The sequence below is a fragment of the Bicyclus anynana genome, chromosome 16, assembly GCF_947172395.1.
Source record: "Bicyclus anynana chromosome 16, ilBicAnyn1.1, whole genome shotgun sequence".
Lineage (NCBI taxonomy): Eukaryota > Metazoa > Arthropoda > Insecta > Lepidoptera > Nymphalidae > Bicyclus > Bicyclus anynana.
In genome coordinates this window covers 8725982-8739620 of record NC_069098.1, presented here as the reverse complement: position 1 = coordinate 8739620, position 13639 = coordinate 8725982, and the positions used below count along the sequence as shown (strand labels likewise).

General features: G+C 36.6%; 1 protein-coding gene across 1 annotated transcript in view; it reads right to left on the bottom strand.

The window, feature by feature from the left end:
- LOC112044029 (serine/threonine-protein kinase SIK2) overlaps positions 1-13639 on the bottom strand; it is a 113196-nt gene that overhangs the window by 66123 nt on the left and 33434 nt on the right. The window contains exon 2 of the mRNA XM_024079749.2: positions 4321-4437. Coding sequence (XP_023935517.2) covers positions 4321-4437 — 117 coding nt within the window. The remainder of the gene's footprint in view (positions 1-4320; positions 4438-13639) is intronic.

Here is a 13639-nt window from a genome sequence, read left to right as displayed (position 1 = left end):
AGTGAACGTGCGTCCCATTTATGGTTCTAATGGGTTTTAGTATTATTGTTACCTTTTTATTTAAATTCGGATATTAATTATGTATGTCATCATCATCATCATCACCAACAGCTGAGGCCTACGTCCACTGCTGGACGTAGGCCTCTTGCATGGACTTCCAAACAATACGGTGCAATTATGCATTTAATAATTATGTCTAAATACGGAAGCTAATGTTTAGAATTTTAGATTATAATATGCGTATAAAGTCTTTCTTGAATTAAGTAAGATAAAGAAAGGAGAGAAACAAAAAGATAAGAGTAAAATCTATACTAATATTATAAAGCTGAAGAGTTTGTTTGTTTGCTTGAAAGCGATAATCTCAGGAACTACGGGTCCGATTTGACAAATTCTTTCAGTGTTAGATAGTCCATTTATTGAGGAAGGCTATAGACTATATATTATTCCCGTATTCCTACAAGAACCGGAACCACGCGGGTGAAACCGCGCGGCGTCAGCTAGTTGATAAACATCAAATCTAGCAACGACTGTAGTAAATCGAATAACATCTCATACATAAATTCTGAAATAAAATGCCGTGAAACAGTGCCTGTAGAATGTAGATCTATAGATCTGTAGATTTTGACGACCTCCGTGGCGCAGTGGTATGCGCGGTGGATTTACAAGACGGAGGTCCCGGGTTCGATCCCCGGCTGGGCCGGCAAAGACGTACCGCCAAGCGATTTAGCGTTCCGGTACGATGCTGTGTAGAAACCGAAAGGGGTGTGGATTTTCATCCTCCTCCTAACAAGTTAGCCCGCTTCCATCTTAGACTGCATCATCACTTACCATCAGGTGAGATTGTAGTCAAGGGCTAACTTGTAAAGAATAAAAAAAAAAAAAAAGATCGTGCAACCATACCAGAGCCACGCCAGCCACGCAGTCGTTGGAAAAATTAACTTTTCCTTGACAGTTGAGTGAAAATAAAATAAAATAAAATGATTACAGTTATGTAAATAGCACTTAATGCTCCAAATAACATATATGATTTACGGTCTATCAACGGGGTTAACGTAACCTGGCGATGGCACGAGACAACAACTAGTAGGTACAATAACAAGCGGCTGTTTGACGCACGACGAGTGGCTAAGTGCTGCTAACGGTGAACGCAACTGTTCCATTACACATATTTGCATACTTTAAGCCAGGCAAGGCAAGAGTGAGTACCTTCTAGGCAAACGCGTTCCAACATAAACCGTATTACTGCTTAACAGAGGCGTAGCTACCGCCGTATCAATGATACGGGGCCCTCGGACTACAGGGACCCCTCACGTGTGAAAGCTAAAATTGGTAAAATATAATCCCAACCGCGTCACTTAATCTGGTGCTTCCCGGAAAAAAAAACGTATAAAAAACTACCTATAAAGTTTCACTTCGGAAATGACAAAATTAAAAATAGCAATATTTTTCCTGAGTTAAGCGTGCAGCCAAAAAATGGATAAATCCTACATCAAGTCACTGTCATATATATTTTAAGCAAGCATTCTTGTTTCTTTTGTAAGAAATCTAGCTACAGCAGTGGCGTAGCTAGATTAGCTTACTATCATAATTGTAAAAGCTCGAGCCTATCACATCACATTAATATGGAAATAGATTTTACTTTGGATTAACACATACTTTTCATCCCAGAAAATCCATTGTTCCCGCGGAATTTGTGAAAAACTGAATTCCACGCAGGCGAAGTCGCGAGCGTCGCTAGTCTTTCATATAAAAATAAGCGCGATATACGCTCGTATTGGTAATTTAGACGCAAGATCGATTTCCTAACACCAAACTACTGCTAAATTCTTGAAAACAAAACCAAGAAAGTTTTAGTGTTAACGCGTTCAGGACCCAAACTTCGCAATCTGCAGTCGAACAAAGAGATATATTACTAGCTACCTAAAAGTGTGTCACTATTTTGGAACGTGTGACTTCGATTGAGTCGACCTGCATAGCCGACAAAGAGCATCTACCTAGTACCTATACATAGAAGTCTTCGATACGTGCACTAAGTGAGCGATAGCTATAGGAAAAACGAGTCTACACATTTCCTTACACTCTTACATCAGTTATGTAAAGTCTTTTCAGAAACAAGAAAATATAAAGATAAGAAATCTTAGTAAAATTGCGCGAGTGAGCGAATATTGCGATATCTATCTAATATTACTTTTATTAGAAATATTTAGGAATTTATGGAAAAATTCCAGCTCGAGCTAAAGAGTATTTTATTTATTAGGAAACTCTTGAGAATCCAGTTGTACAACATTTCCGAGAAAAAGCAATTTACAAAAATTTCACCTGAGATAATTTAAATATACGAGTAGGATCTTGAAAAGAGAATTTAATAGTCAAAATCTCCACAACGTGCAATTGAACGTCAACATCTCCTGAGGGTGCTCCGGTTTCGGGGTGAGACGTACGTAGAGAGTATTTTGTCGGGCCTGGGTGACGTTGTCGCATGGGTTCGTCGGCTTTTCGAGGATAATAGCAAAATAAAAAAAAATATTATATATTTACGGTGAAGGAAAACATCGTGAGGAAACCTGCATACCAGAGAAATTTCTTAATTCTCTGCGTGTGTGAAGTCTGCCAATCCGCATTGGGCCAGCGTGGTGGACTAAGGCCTAATCCCTCTCATTCTGAGAGGAGACTCGAGCTCAGCAGTGAGCCGAATATGGGTTGATAACGACGATATTTATGATGATCTTCCGTAAAGTAACGCCTGCTTCTTCCAATATTTAAAATCAATTAAGTATATACTAAAGCTGTCATCTAGATTGCCAATTAATACGAATTGCTTTACCTTGCGCTGGAGACAAAACCCTAATAAAATTTACGAGTGTAATAAATTATAACGTTGATAATTACTTTTATTAGTGGTTGACACAAATATTACAAAAAGTAATTATTATCAAAGAAACAATGACAAGTAAATTATTGAAATACTTGAGTTTTTTAGAATAATAACAGTTGCTATTTAAAAATAAATAGTATTTTATTCGTGTATAAAACAGCTATAAATATTTACAGATGATTTTATTGGGCAAAAAATCTTTTTATACCTACTGCGAAATCGAGAAGTACCGAAGCTATACTTGGAAGGTAATAATCCAAACAACAAGCACCATGTGGTTCGCTGTAACCATTAGGGTTTTAATAAAAAAAACCCACCTAAAAGGCTTCAGGAAACGTGCATTTACTTGGGAGATATCTTATTATAATCAATTGAAGATATTACTCAGCCAATTCGCCTGATTACTATCTATACGCAGAATAGATACGGTTACCTTCAAATATTTATCAAATTCGGTCAAGTACAATATCAGAAAAAAAGTGTGCGTTAAGTGAGAGAAAGGGAAGCCAGACAGAGAGACGATGTAACGTGTTACGTTACGAAGCGGCTTACCGTCACCACAGAAAACATATGTACAACTCACCTAGGAAGTTATCGCTTATAAAGACTTGCGAACTTAAATATCTTCTCTTTATCGATAAATTATATTATTAGCTAATGAACATTATATCAATATTTTTAATATACTTATTATTATGTGTTGAGTAAAATGCATTTCATTAAATTAAATTAATTTTATATTGGTCTGAAATAGAGCATCTTCCTCGATAAAGTACGAGTATAATGGTGTTTATAGTTTTGTTAGTTTAGATGTTGATTTTTCCTTCGGTGTAGTAAAAGGGAAAACTTTGACCGCAATAATTAAGTCACCATTTTTATGATAACACACAATTTCGGATTTATTACGTTTACGTTTTTATTTTTTACGTACTTAAATATTTTTAATATGTACATAATATTATGTATTGGAGTTAAATGAATTTCATTAAATTCAATTAATTTTATATTGTCTAAAATAGAGCACCTTTCTCAATAAAGTAGTACGAGTACAAGAATAATGGTGTTAATAGTTTCCTTACTTTAATAATAATAATAGTAATCACTTATTTTCAAGAATTATTGTTCTTTACAATATTCAACTAAATTAATAGTTTGCAAATATTGTTAGACTTTAGACGTTGATTTTTCCTTCGGTGTAGTAAAAGGGAAAACTTTGACCGCAATAATTAAGTCACCATTTTTATGATAACAACCTTGCCGTATTGAAATTATAATTTTATACAAAGTATGTTTAAAGTTGATTATATTGCTAAAATAGAAAGAAAGAAAAAAAGAAAAGACGTTTATATAAAAGTTATGCGACACATTACTATGTCTTACACTGCGGTGAGTTTTATATTATAGGTCCTAATAATTAATTACATGTATAAAATAATTATTCTTACCTGATAAAGCTTAATAATATGAGGATGGTCCAGCCTTTTCATTATATCCACTTCTCTGTAGACTTTTTGAAGATTGCTGGCGTCTAATTGTGATTTATCTATTATCTTAATTGCTACCTGGAACAATAAAACATTAGGTTAACAATGGATAGCCAAAACTTTAAACTAGACTTGGTACACGTAATAAAAAAGAATTCATATATTCAAATAGTCACTGAAACCCCGAATCACCTAATTAGGCAAGTAGCAAAGTGCCTAAGCGTTATTTAAATACTTTTTTGCTCAAGAAAATTCTGAAGATTCGTGTCACGACCTCGCGACCACTTCGGAATAATTCAAGGGTTTTTACAAGAAATTGTTAGATTGCCATGTCGTCCAATTCTTGAGGAAACACCCGATAAAATGTTACGAACACTGAGGGTCAAACGAAACATTTAGTAGCCTGTTACGTATATTTGGTACGTAAATAGATATTAAATAATTGGATTTATTATTAAATTTTTTTATTAACTTTTTCTTTACATTAATAAACCCTAAACTTGTTTGAACCTTGGATTTTTCCGTGATGAAAAGAATAGCCTATGTGTTAATCCAGAGTAAAATCTAGTACTTCCATTCCAAATTTCAGTTAAATCACTTCAGTAACCGCAGCGTAAAGGAGGAACAAACATACTTACAAACTTACCCACTTTCACACTTACACACACATAAACTTTCACCTTCATAATATTAGTTTTGATGTGATGGGATAGTGTGATGTGATGTGATTCACATCACACTGATGTGAAGGGTGATAGTGTGACACAGGGTGCAAATGGCCATTTCTCATAATTCTAGATTTGGAAAATTGACCTTTTGATACTGGACGTTTTAGGACAATAGACACTATTTCCATTGTCCTAAAATGTCACCACAGAAGACATGTACACCACACCACAGAAGACATGTACAAGTAACGTCATAGTCAGCTTTTTTACGTGGGGAAATCCTTATGGATACCTTCTCGACACGAGGAAGTAAGACGGTTATGTCGGACTTCAACCGACTAAAACCCCACGTTGTTCCTACTCGTCACCTGATGACTGGGCCACGGGAATGTTTTCTTTAGCGATCGCAACCAACAGCACCCGAACATTAAGCTCTTCTTTGGTATTGGTGATAGATTCCCCGTATCTATCACCTATCACACCGTGATAGCCCAGTGGATATGACCTCTGCCTCCGATTCTGGATGGAGTGGGTGTGTATTTTAAGAAATTAAATATCACGTGTCTCAAACGTGCATACCAGAGAATTTTCTTGAAATTCTCTGCGTGTGTGAAGTCTGCCAATCCGCATTAGGCCAGCGTGGTGGACTAAGGCCTTACCCCTCTCATTCTGAGAGGAGACTCGAGCGCAGCAGTGAGCCGAATATGGGTTTATAATGATGATCACCTATCACCCCGAGATCCTCGCCAAGGGGGCAGACATAGTCAGCCTGAATCATCTAAACGTTGATTTTGACAACATTTTTTAACGGAACAAAACAGTTATACATTGATTCGCTGTTTCCATACAGACAAAGAGGCGCTGACGTCAGTCGAGCGTCATTTGCTCGGATTGAGCCAATTGACGTGATTGGACCGACCTCTCCCCGATTCAATAAAATAAATCTTTATAGAGGAGAAAGCTAAATTCAATAATAAAAAGGTCTATATAGTACTTAGCATGTCTGTAACGTCGAACTGAATTTTAATGAACCAACTAAAAGCACCTTTTTGGTTATTTATGAGAATACTAGTAGACGCCCGCGACTTCGTCCGCGTGGAATTCAGTTTTCGATCAAAATCCGCGGGAACCATGGATTTTTCGGGATAAAAGTAGCCTATGTGTTAAATAAAACTATAATCTATCTCTACTTTAAATTTCAGGTGATTCGGTTCAATAGCCGAGGCGTGAAAGAGTAACAACCATTCATACCATCAAAATCATCAGGTTTTAGCAAATCTCAAAATAGGGAAATCTATGGATTTTTCGGGATAAAAAGCAAATCCAGAGTAAAATCTATTTCCATTCCAAATTTCAGCCAAATCGCTTCAAAATAGCAGCATTAAAGAATAACAAACATACATCCATACAAACTTTCGCGTTTATAATATTAGTAGGATTAGTATTATATATTAAGTATATATATAATTAAATAGTAGCGGATGCACCACGTCAAAAGGTGACTTAATTATATCAACAATCCAAACACCATGGTACTCGTAATAACGATCAATAATCAACCTCGTTCCCTGAGATCTAAAAGGATTTTATGCCTCAATTGATACCCTTACAATGACATTAAGTTTATCCCCAAAATAAAAAGGTCAAACGACGTATTTAGAACTCGGCAATTTATTCGGGTATAGGTCTACCTTTCAATTTATTTTAGGTCGATTTTAAGTAAAATATATAATAAACTAGTGAATTAAAAAGACTGGGAAAACATGAAAGATTATAAATAAAATGACATTTTCAATCCCTTGATTCCGTCTGCTTTTCGATCCCCGTTTGTAAGACTATTGTCCTACCTCCTAACAGCCTTTACGAGGAGGAAAAAAATGGCTACCTATTTGTCGTACCTCACAACGATCGTCAATCAATGTACGGGGACCCAACTCATGACTTTTCAGCCTTGAGGCCGGCCCCTTAACCGTGGATATACTAAAGATTTAACAACCCATATTCGTTCGGCTCACTATTGAACACGAGTCTCATCTCAGAATGAGAAGGGTCAGGCTAATAATCCACCATCTGGCCCATTACGGATTGGCAGACTTCACACACGTGTATTGAGAAAATTCTCGGGTATGCAGGTTTCCTCACGATGTTTTTAACTGAAAAACTGGAGGTGCATCACCCGAACCGGATTGGAACCTACGCCCTCCGATTCGTAGGCAGAGGTCATATCCATTGAGTTATCACGTCTCCTTAAGGCATTATAGTGTATCAATCTAATTGAAATGTTCATCAAGGTACTTTTGAAATATCGAGGCTCATCATTGATTGTACAGATTGCTTCACGATATCTGCAAGGGCCTCTGTGACGTAAAGGTACGTGCGTAACGTCAGTATCCGCGCAATAGAACGAGCCTGCGATAGTCAGACATGCCTCTTTTTTAACCGACTTCAAAAAGAAGGAGTTTCTCAAGTGGACCGGTATGTCTTTTTTTAAATTTAATGTTAAAATAGCCTGTGACTGCGATCTCCCCTGCAGAGTTATTAAGTATCACGATGTACCATGCAAATATTGAGTCACTACATCGTTTTTTATCATATTTTCGTTTTTACTATCATCTAACATCGTATTATACATAAGAACGAAATAACATAAGAATCTTTATTTTAACTAAAGTGGCTGTAATATAGAAGTGGTAGTAGTAAGATTATTTCAACGAAAAACCGTTATTTACGTAATTTTGTTGAAATAATATTGTTAAATGATCGGAAAACGAAAAATTTTAATGTAAAATGACGTAATGTGAAATGATAATTTCGTTGAAATAATTATGTCATTATGTGAGCGATCTAGCGTTCCGGTATGATGTCGTGTAAAAACCGAAAGGGCTTTAGATTTTTACCCTACTCGTATCAAGCTAGCCCGGTTCTATCTTAGATTGCATTTCATTTATCAGGTGAGATTGTAGTCAAGGGCTAAGATTTGACATTTGAGGTAAATCTGGCTAGCGCAGGCTCTCGCCTATACGTGCGTAATGCCAGTATCAGCGCAATGAGGTCAGTGTCAAGCGACTGACCGGCACTCCACCGACTCTGTTTTCCAATACCATGTCTATTTTCAAATCGGCAACATTTATTTAAAAACTCTCGCATTCGCGAATGGTTTATTGGATAACTGAAGATGACGCACGCGCGCGGAAATAGATTCGGAAAAATTAATTGGAAATATCATTTTCCCTTTGAATCAAGGTCAGAATAATTAGTTGAGTATATTTAAATACCTACAAGGAAAACACTCAGTCGCAATCTATCCTCTAGAGTTCAAGAAACATTAGATGATAACCAACTGTGCTCCTACTATAAGCAAATACTCGTCGTGTATGCTCCGACAATTGCAATTAGTCTCGTTACCGGTGAGCCTTTTAGCTCGTCGATCCACCGAGTCCAGAGCAGCGGCTCACCTGCTGGCTCACGAAAGGACATTCACGCATGGACAATAATTGCCAGAGGAAATAAATAAAGCTAGCGACACTACACTACAGAGGTGGCAGAAAGAGTGGGATCAGTCAACAAGTGGAAGCTGAACACCTAACATTCTGGATGACACAGTGTTTCACAGGGTATGGAGTCTTTATGCAGTATACTCATAAAAAAAGAGATTCCACTGAATGCATGTACTGCCCAGAGGAAGATGATGTGGAACACACAATATTCCACTGCCCAAATTTTGAACGAGAGAGAGAAAAAGTAATATATCAGGTTGGGATCGAAATAGAAGTTGGAAATCTAAGCAGCATAATGCTGGAGACGAAAGAGAAATGGGAAGCTATAAGATTTTATCTGGAAGAAATAATAAAGTGTAATAAAGAGAAGGACGAAAGAGAGAGAAAGAAAAAGAGCTCGGTGATACATAGACAGGGGTGTTGGTTCGAATTGGCAGGAACACCAACGCCTTGGGGTCAGGAGGGTTTTTTTTTTTAGCCGGTAGGAGTCCGGCACTATCCGGTCAGGATGTCCATGAGATTTTTTTTTCCTCCTGAGAAAAAAAAAAGAGCAGCGAGCTGGTATTTGACTGACCCATCCCATGAAACAGTATTCCGTGCATGAAAGGAGACCCTTGAGACCTCCTACTGTCCTAAACCACTGTCCAAATTTTATAATTGGCTACCGTACTCACCTATATGTGCATGGGCTATCAAACTTGCAGCTTTTTTTAATGTTTAATCAGTGGCGGATTTACAAACTTCCCGCCAGCAGGCTGTTAAATTTTTTGGTTCCTACTGACCTCTGAAAATCGGTACCCTACTCCCATTTTTCATATGTAGACAAATGAGAGTATACCACTACGTACATTAGGTACTAGAATATTAGTTAAATTTTCAATACTTAGTTTTTCTATGTACCTATATTTAAAAATGGTTTTCTTTATTACTGTAAGACAAAATGTTTTGGGCAAAATTTGCCACCCCCAAAATCCGCCGCCCTACGCTCAGCCTGCTGGAGAAACCGCCACTGTATTTAATATAAGCAAGTGCTTAGCTTTCTCGCAGGCTCTTATTTCATCATTTGAAAAGGTGTCACATTATAATTATAATAATATTGAAATAAAATAACCTGAGAAGCTATCATACAAATCAAAGCAAATAAAATTACTAAAGGCTTGCCTAATCACTTTTTATGACGGGAGGTGGATTTCTTTTATAAGGTTACGAATATAAAAATGATGACCGTCATAAAAGTTACCGAATTATATCTGTATTCACTTGGGACAATAAAACTGCCGTCTTCTTTTGTGGAAGGCTAATAAACAAATTTCTAATTTTACGTTTGATCATCCTTATTATTTTGATCTATTTTACTTTTGTATCGAGCTATCTATTCGAGAATAATAGACTTCATCATCATTATCATCATTACCCTCCTAGAAGAGAGAAGCGTTATGGAGCTAAGACCCACCACGCAGCTCACATGCGGGTTAGCGGGCTAACGATTATGAAATATTTTACGGTAATTATAATGATTGGGACCGGAGGACCATCAACTTAACAATTTCCCAACACGCAGACGAAATCATGGATGTTTAAAATTTCGATAAATAGATGTCTATCATCTACTGCTCTAGGAAAGAAATGATCTCTATGCTTATCAGTTAAACCAGATGCCTAAGGGAATGGATATCACCGGCGTGGTATCCGTTTCCTTAGGAATCACTCGAGGATAGCGTAGCTTTCCCAACTTTCCCAACAAACCAACAACCAATCAAATTTCCTCTTTATATTACTAGTAAACGCCGCGTGGTTTCCGTTCCCGTGGGAATACGGGGATACCTTCTTCAATGAATGGGCTATCTAATACTGAAACAATTTTTCAAATTGGACCATTGTCCTGAGATTGTTCCTGAGATTAGCGCGTTCAAGCAAACAAACAAACTCCTGAGCATAATATTAGTATAAATAGTATAGATCATCAACAGCTGATGCACGTGGTCTGCTATATATAGCACCATTTAAGGTCCAAACACCACTGTCTCAAGTCGCCTACAACTAGGCTTGCCAGGTGTCCGGCTTTAGCCGGACATGTTTGGCTTTGTGCGGTCGCGTCCGGCCAAATATGTACAAGTTCGGTCTGTCCGGCTTTTGTCAGGCTTTTTGTCAGAGTGGCGATTCTCGCTAACTTAATAAACATTTCAAATTCGTAAACGAGTTTTTTTATTATAAATATCATATATCTGGCACACTCCATCTTCGATCTCATCCTCACTTTATAACAAGTATAAATACTTTTATCAACAGCCCAGCTGTAAAAACAATAAGTTTGGCAATAAAAAAAACATGTCCGGCTTTTAGGGCAAAATGTCCGGCCGTATATAGTGCGAAGTCCGGCTTTTGCATTTTATGGCCTAGCAACCCTACCTGCAACCAGCGACTTCCTGTATCCAGTTAGATGACACTAGCCTGACAGAGGGGTCGACCAACACTACATTCTCCGGTGCAGGGTCGCCATTCTAGCTAGATAGAATTATTTAATTATTAACTAATATAAGCAATAATACCCGTAGTAAAAACTTTCTGCATTGTGTAACAGACCTACTTATCCACTGAAAAGATTTTATGCATATGGATGGTCGTTATAATGAAAAAAGTAGGCAAGTTACTCTAAAAAATATACTTGATTAATAGGTACAAAAAATAAAAGTATCTTTGGTTCGTTTTATGACTAACTATTTTTTTCTTTGCTTGGTTAGTTACGGTTTTCAATTAATAATTAAAATGAGTTACTTGTACTAAAAGAAGAAAAGATAATAATTCATTTTATCCATATCTATCAAGGAAAATTCGGAAATTTCATAAGATTTTATGTTGTCAATTAGTCTATCTGCCTGTACCTTTTTCTCAGGAATGCGTGGAGGACACAAATGGAAATCAATACGTCAAATACTCAAGTCTTTAGTCCCACGGAATTAATAAATATAAGACTTCATAATTAACCCAGAAGAAAAATACATCAGTTTCGTAATACTCACAAAGAAATCAAAACCTAAACCGTCGACATAGAATCATGAAAGGCCTTTGTCTTTACTAACAGTCGTAGCCTAAATAAATATATCTAATATGAAGTATATCAGATGTAACTCGTATATATAACAAATATATACGAGTTATACCTCTTATATATATCTCGTATATATACTTAATATATCTTATCACTTTAGATTTTTAAATGCACGTCACCTGTCTGTAGGTCAATAACCTAAATGTTATTGAACCGCCTAGTGTAGGGATGGTGAACCAATGGCACGCGTATACGAACACACGCGATAAAATAAAGTTGGCACGATGAGAGTTACTCGAGGGTATAAAAAAGTTCAAACGAAGCATTTACTTGTACTCGTAGCTAATTAGACGCCGCCTGAAAAGTTCGCTTCAAAATGTTAGGGAGTGTCAGAATCGTTGGATATATATTAATTTATCCGCTTTCTTTTTTTTTGTAACTCGTTAAATCAAATCAAATCAAAATTCATTTATTTCAAGTAGGCTCAATTTACAAGCACTTTTGACACGTCAGTTGACTATTTGTAAAGATTCTACCACCGGTTCGGAAGGCAGGTTCTGCTGAGAAGATACCGGCAAGAAACTCAACAGTTGCTCTTTTAAAATGAAAAAGTAGTACAGTACTATAATTTACAATTGATAACAATTACAATTTCTTATAGTTTTACTTCCTGTGTGAAGGTGGAAGCTGATCCAATGGCCTCCAAGCACCTTTATCGTTAAGGAACTCATCAATAGTGTAGTAACCTCGACTAAGTAAATGTTTTTAACACATTGCTTAAAGTTGTGTATTGGCAAGTCCACCACCAGTTGTTGTCCAGTGGTTAGCCTGCATATGGTCAGTCCTAACATGCGACCAACATATCACGTACAGAGATATAGACAAATATCAACCAATAGCGGCTCAACCGTAAATATCGCTCTCTTTCATCGCGTTGAGACGAAAGAGATGGAACATGGACAAATCCGCCATTGGTCCACATTTCTATATTTCTCTTCACGAGATATGTCGTTGGTAGTATCCCTGGGTTATGAAGATTAAGCTTTTCTTTCTTCCAAGAACTTCTAAGCGTCCTGGAAAGTGGTACACCGCTGTGCCTTTAAAAAGCACCGTATACCGTGGGTCCCAATTATTACCGTTATATAGAGACAGTCGTTCTGTAACTATCAGTAGAAACATTATCACCTTAACCCTAACCTGCAATGGGCAACTGTGGTACATCCCGGCTCTGTAAAGAGCTAAAGTAGTGGCCAGTGGTGTCATTGTAGTCAATAGTCAATATTCATTTATTTCAATTAGTTTACAAGCACTTTTATAATGTCAGGTATTAATATAATAAAATAATGTTGATAATAATTAGTCGAAAACGTAAAATTCAATTTACGAGGGCAGCAAATGCATTGGTCAGAGAAGAGCTCACAACAAACTCAGCCAGGTTTTTCACTCGTTTTTTACTCATGTAGGCTGATGATGATGATTATCCGCCAATTGAAGGCTTTCATAAAGCATTATCGTAATTTAATAAACAACTTCAGTCTGTCATTTACTATAACTTGGCTTTAATGTGTCGTTTTAAGAACTAATGAGACGAATGTGATAACCTAGTTTTTACAACACAAATATTTACTAACTGTCAACTTGAGGTACAAGTGTAGGTAGGATGAGTATGTATCATTTTATCTTTAAAATAAAACTAAGGAAAACAAAAAGACTATCGTATATTTGCTTACCATAGATTATATATATTGCAAAGCCTCTTATCAGTCAATAGATAAAAGTAAGAAAATTGTTAAAAGTTTTGTATGATCCAGGTAATTAGCCGTATAAACGGTATATTATTTATTACTGTAAATAATACATAATTTACTGTAACAGCTATTTTACATGTACGTTATGACGTACACGTGAGTCCGAAGAGTAAAAAAGATAATATCTTTCACTATCAGTTATACTTTTAACATTCGCCAGTATAATTACAAAGATGCATCAGAAAGATTGGGCTCTTAATTTTGGCTAACAATTCTTAGATCTTTATCAAAAAAATCTAGTTTCTAATTCGCTGTCTT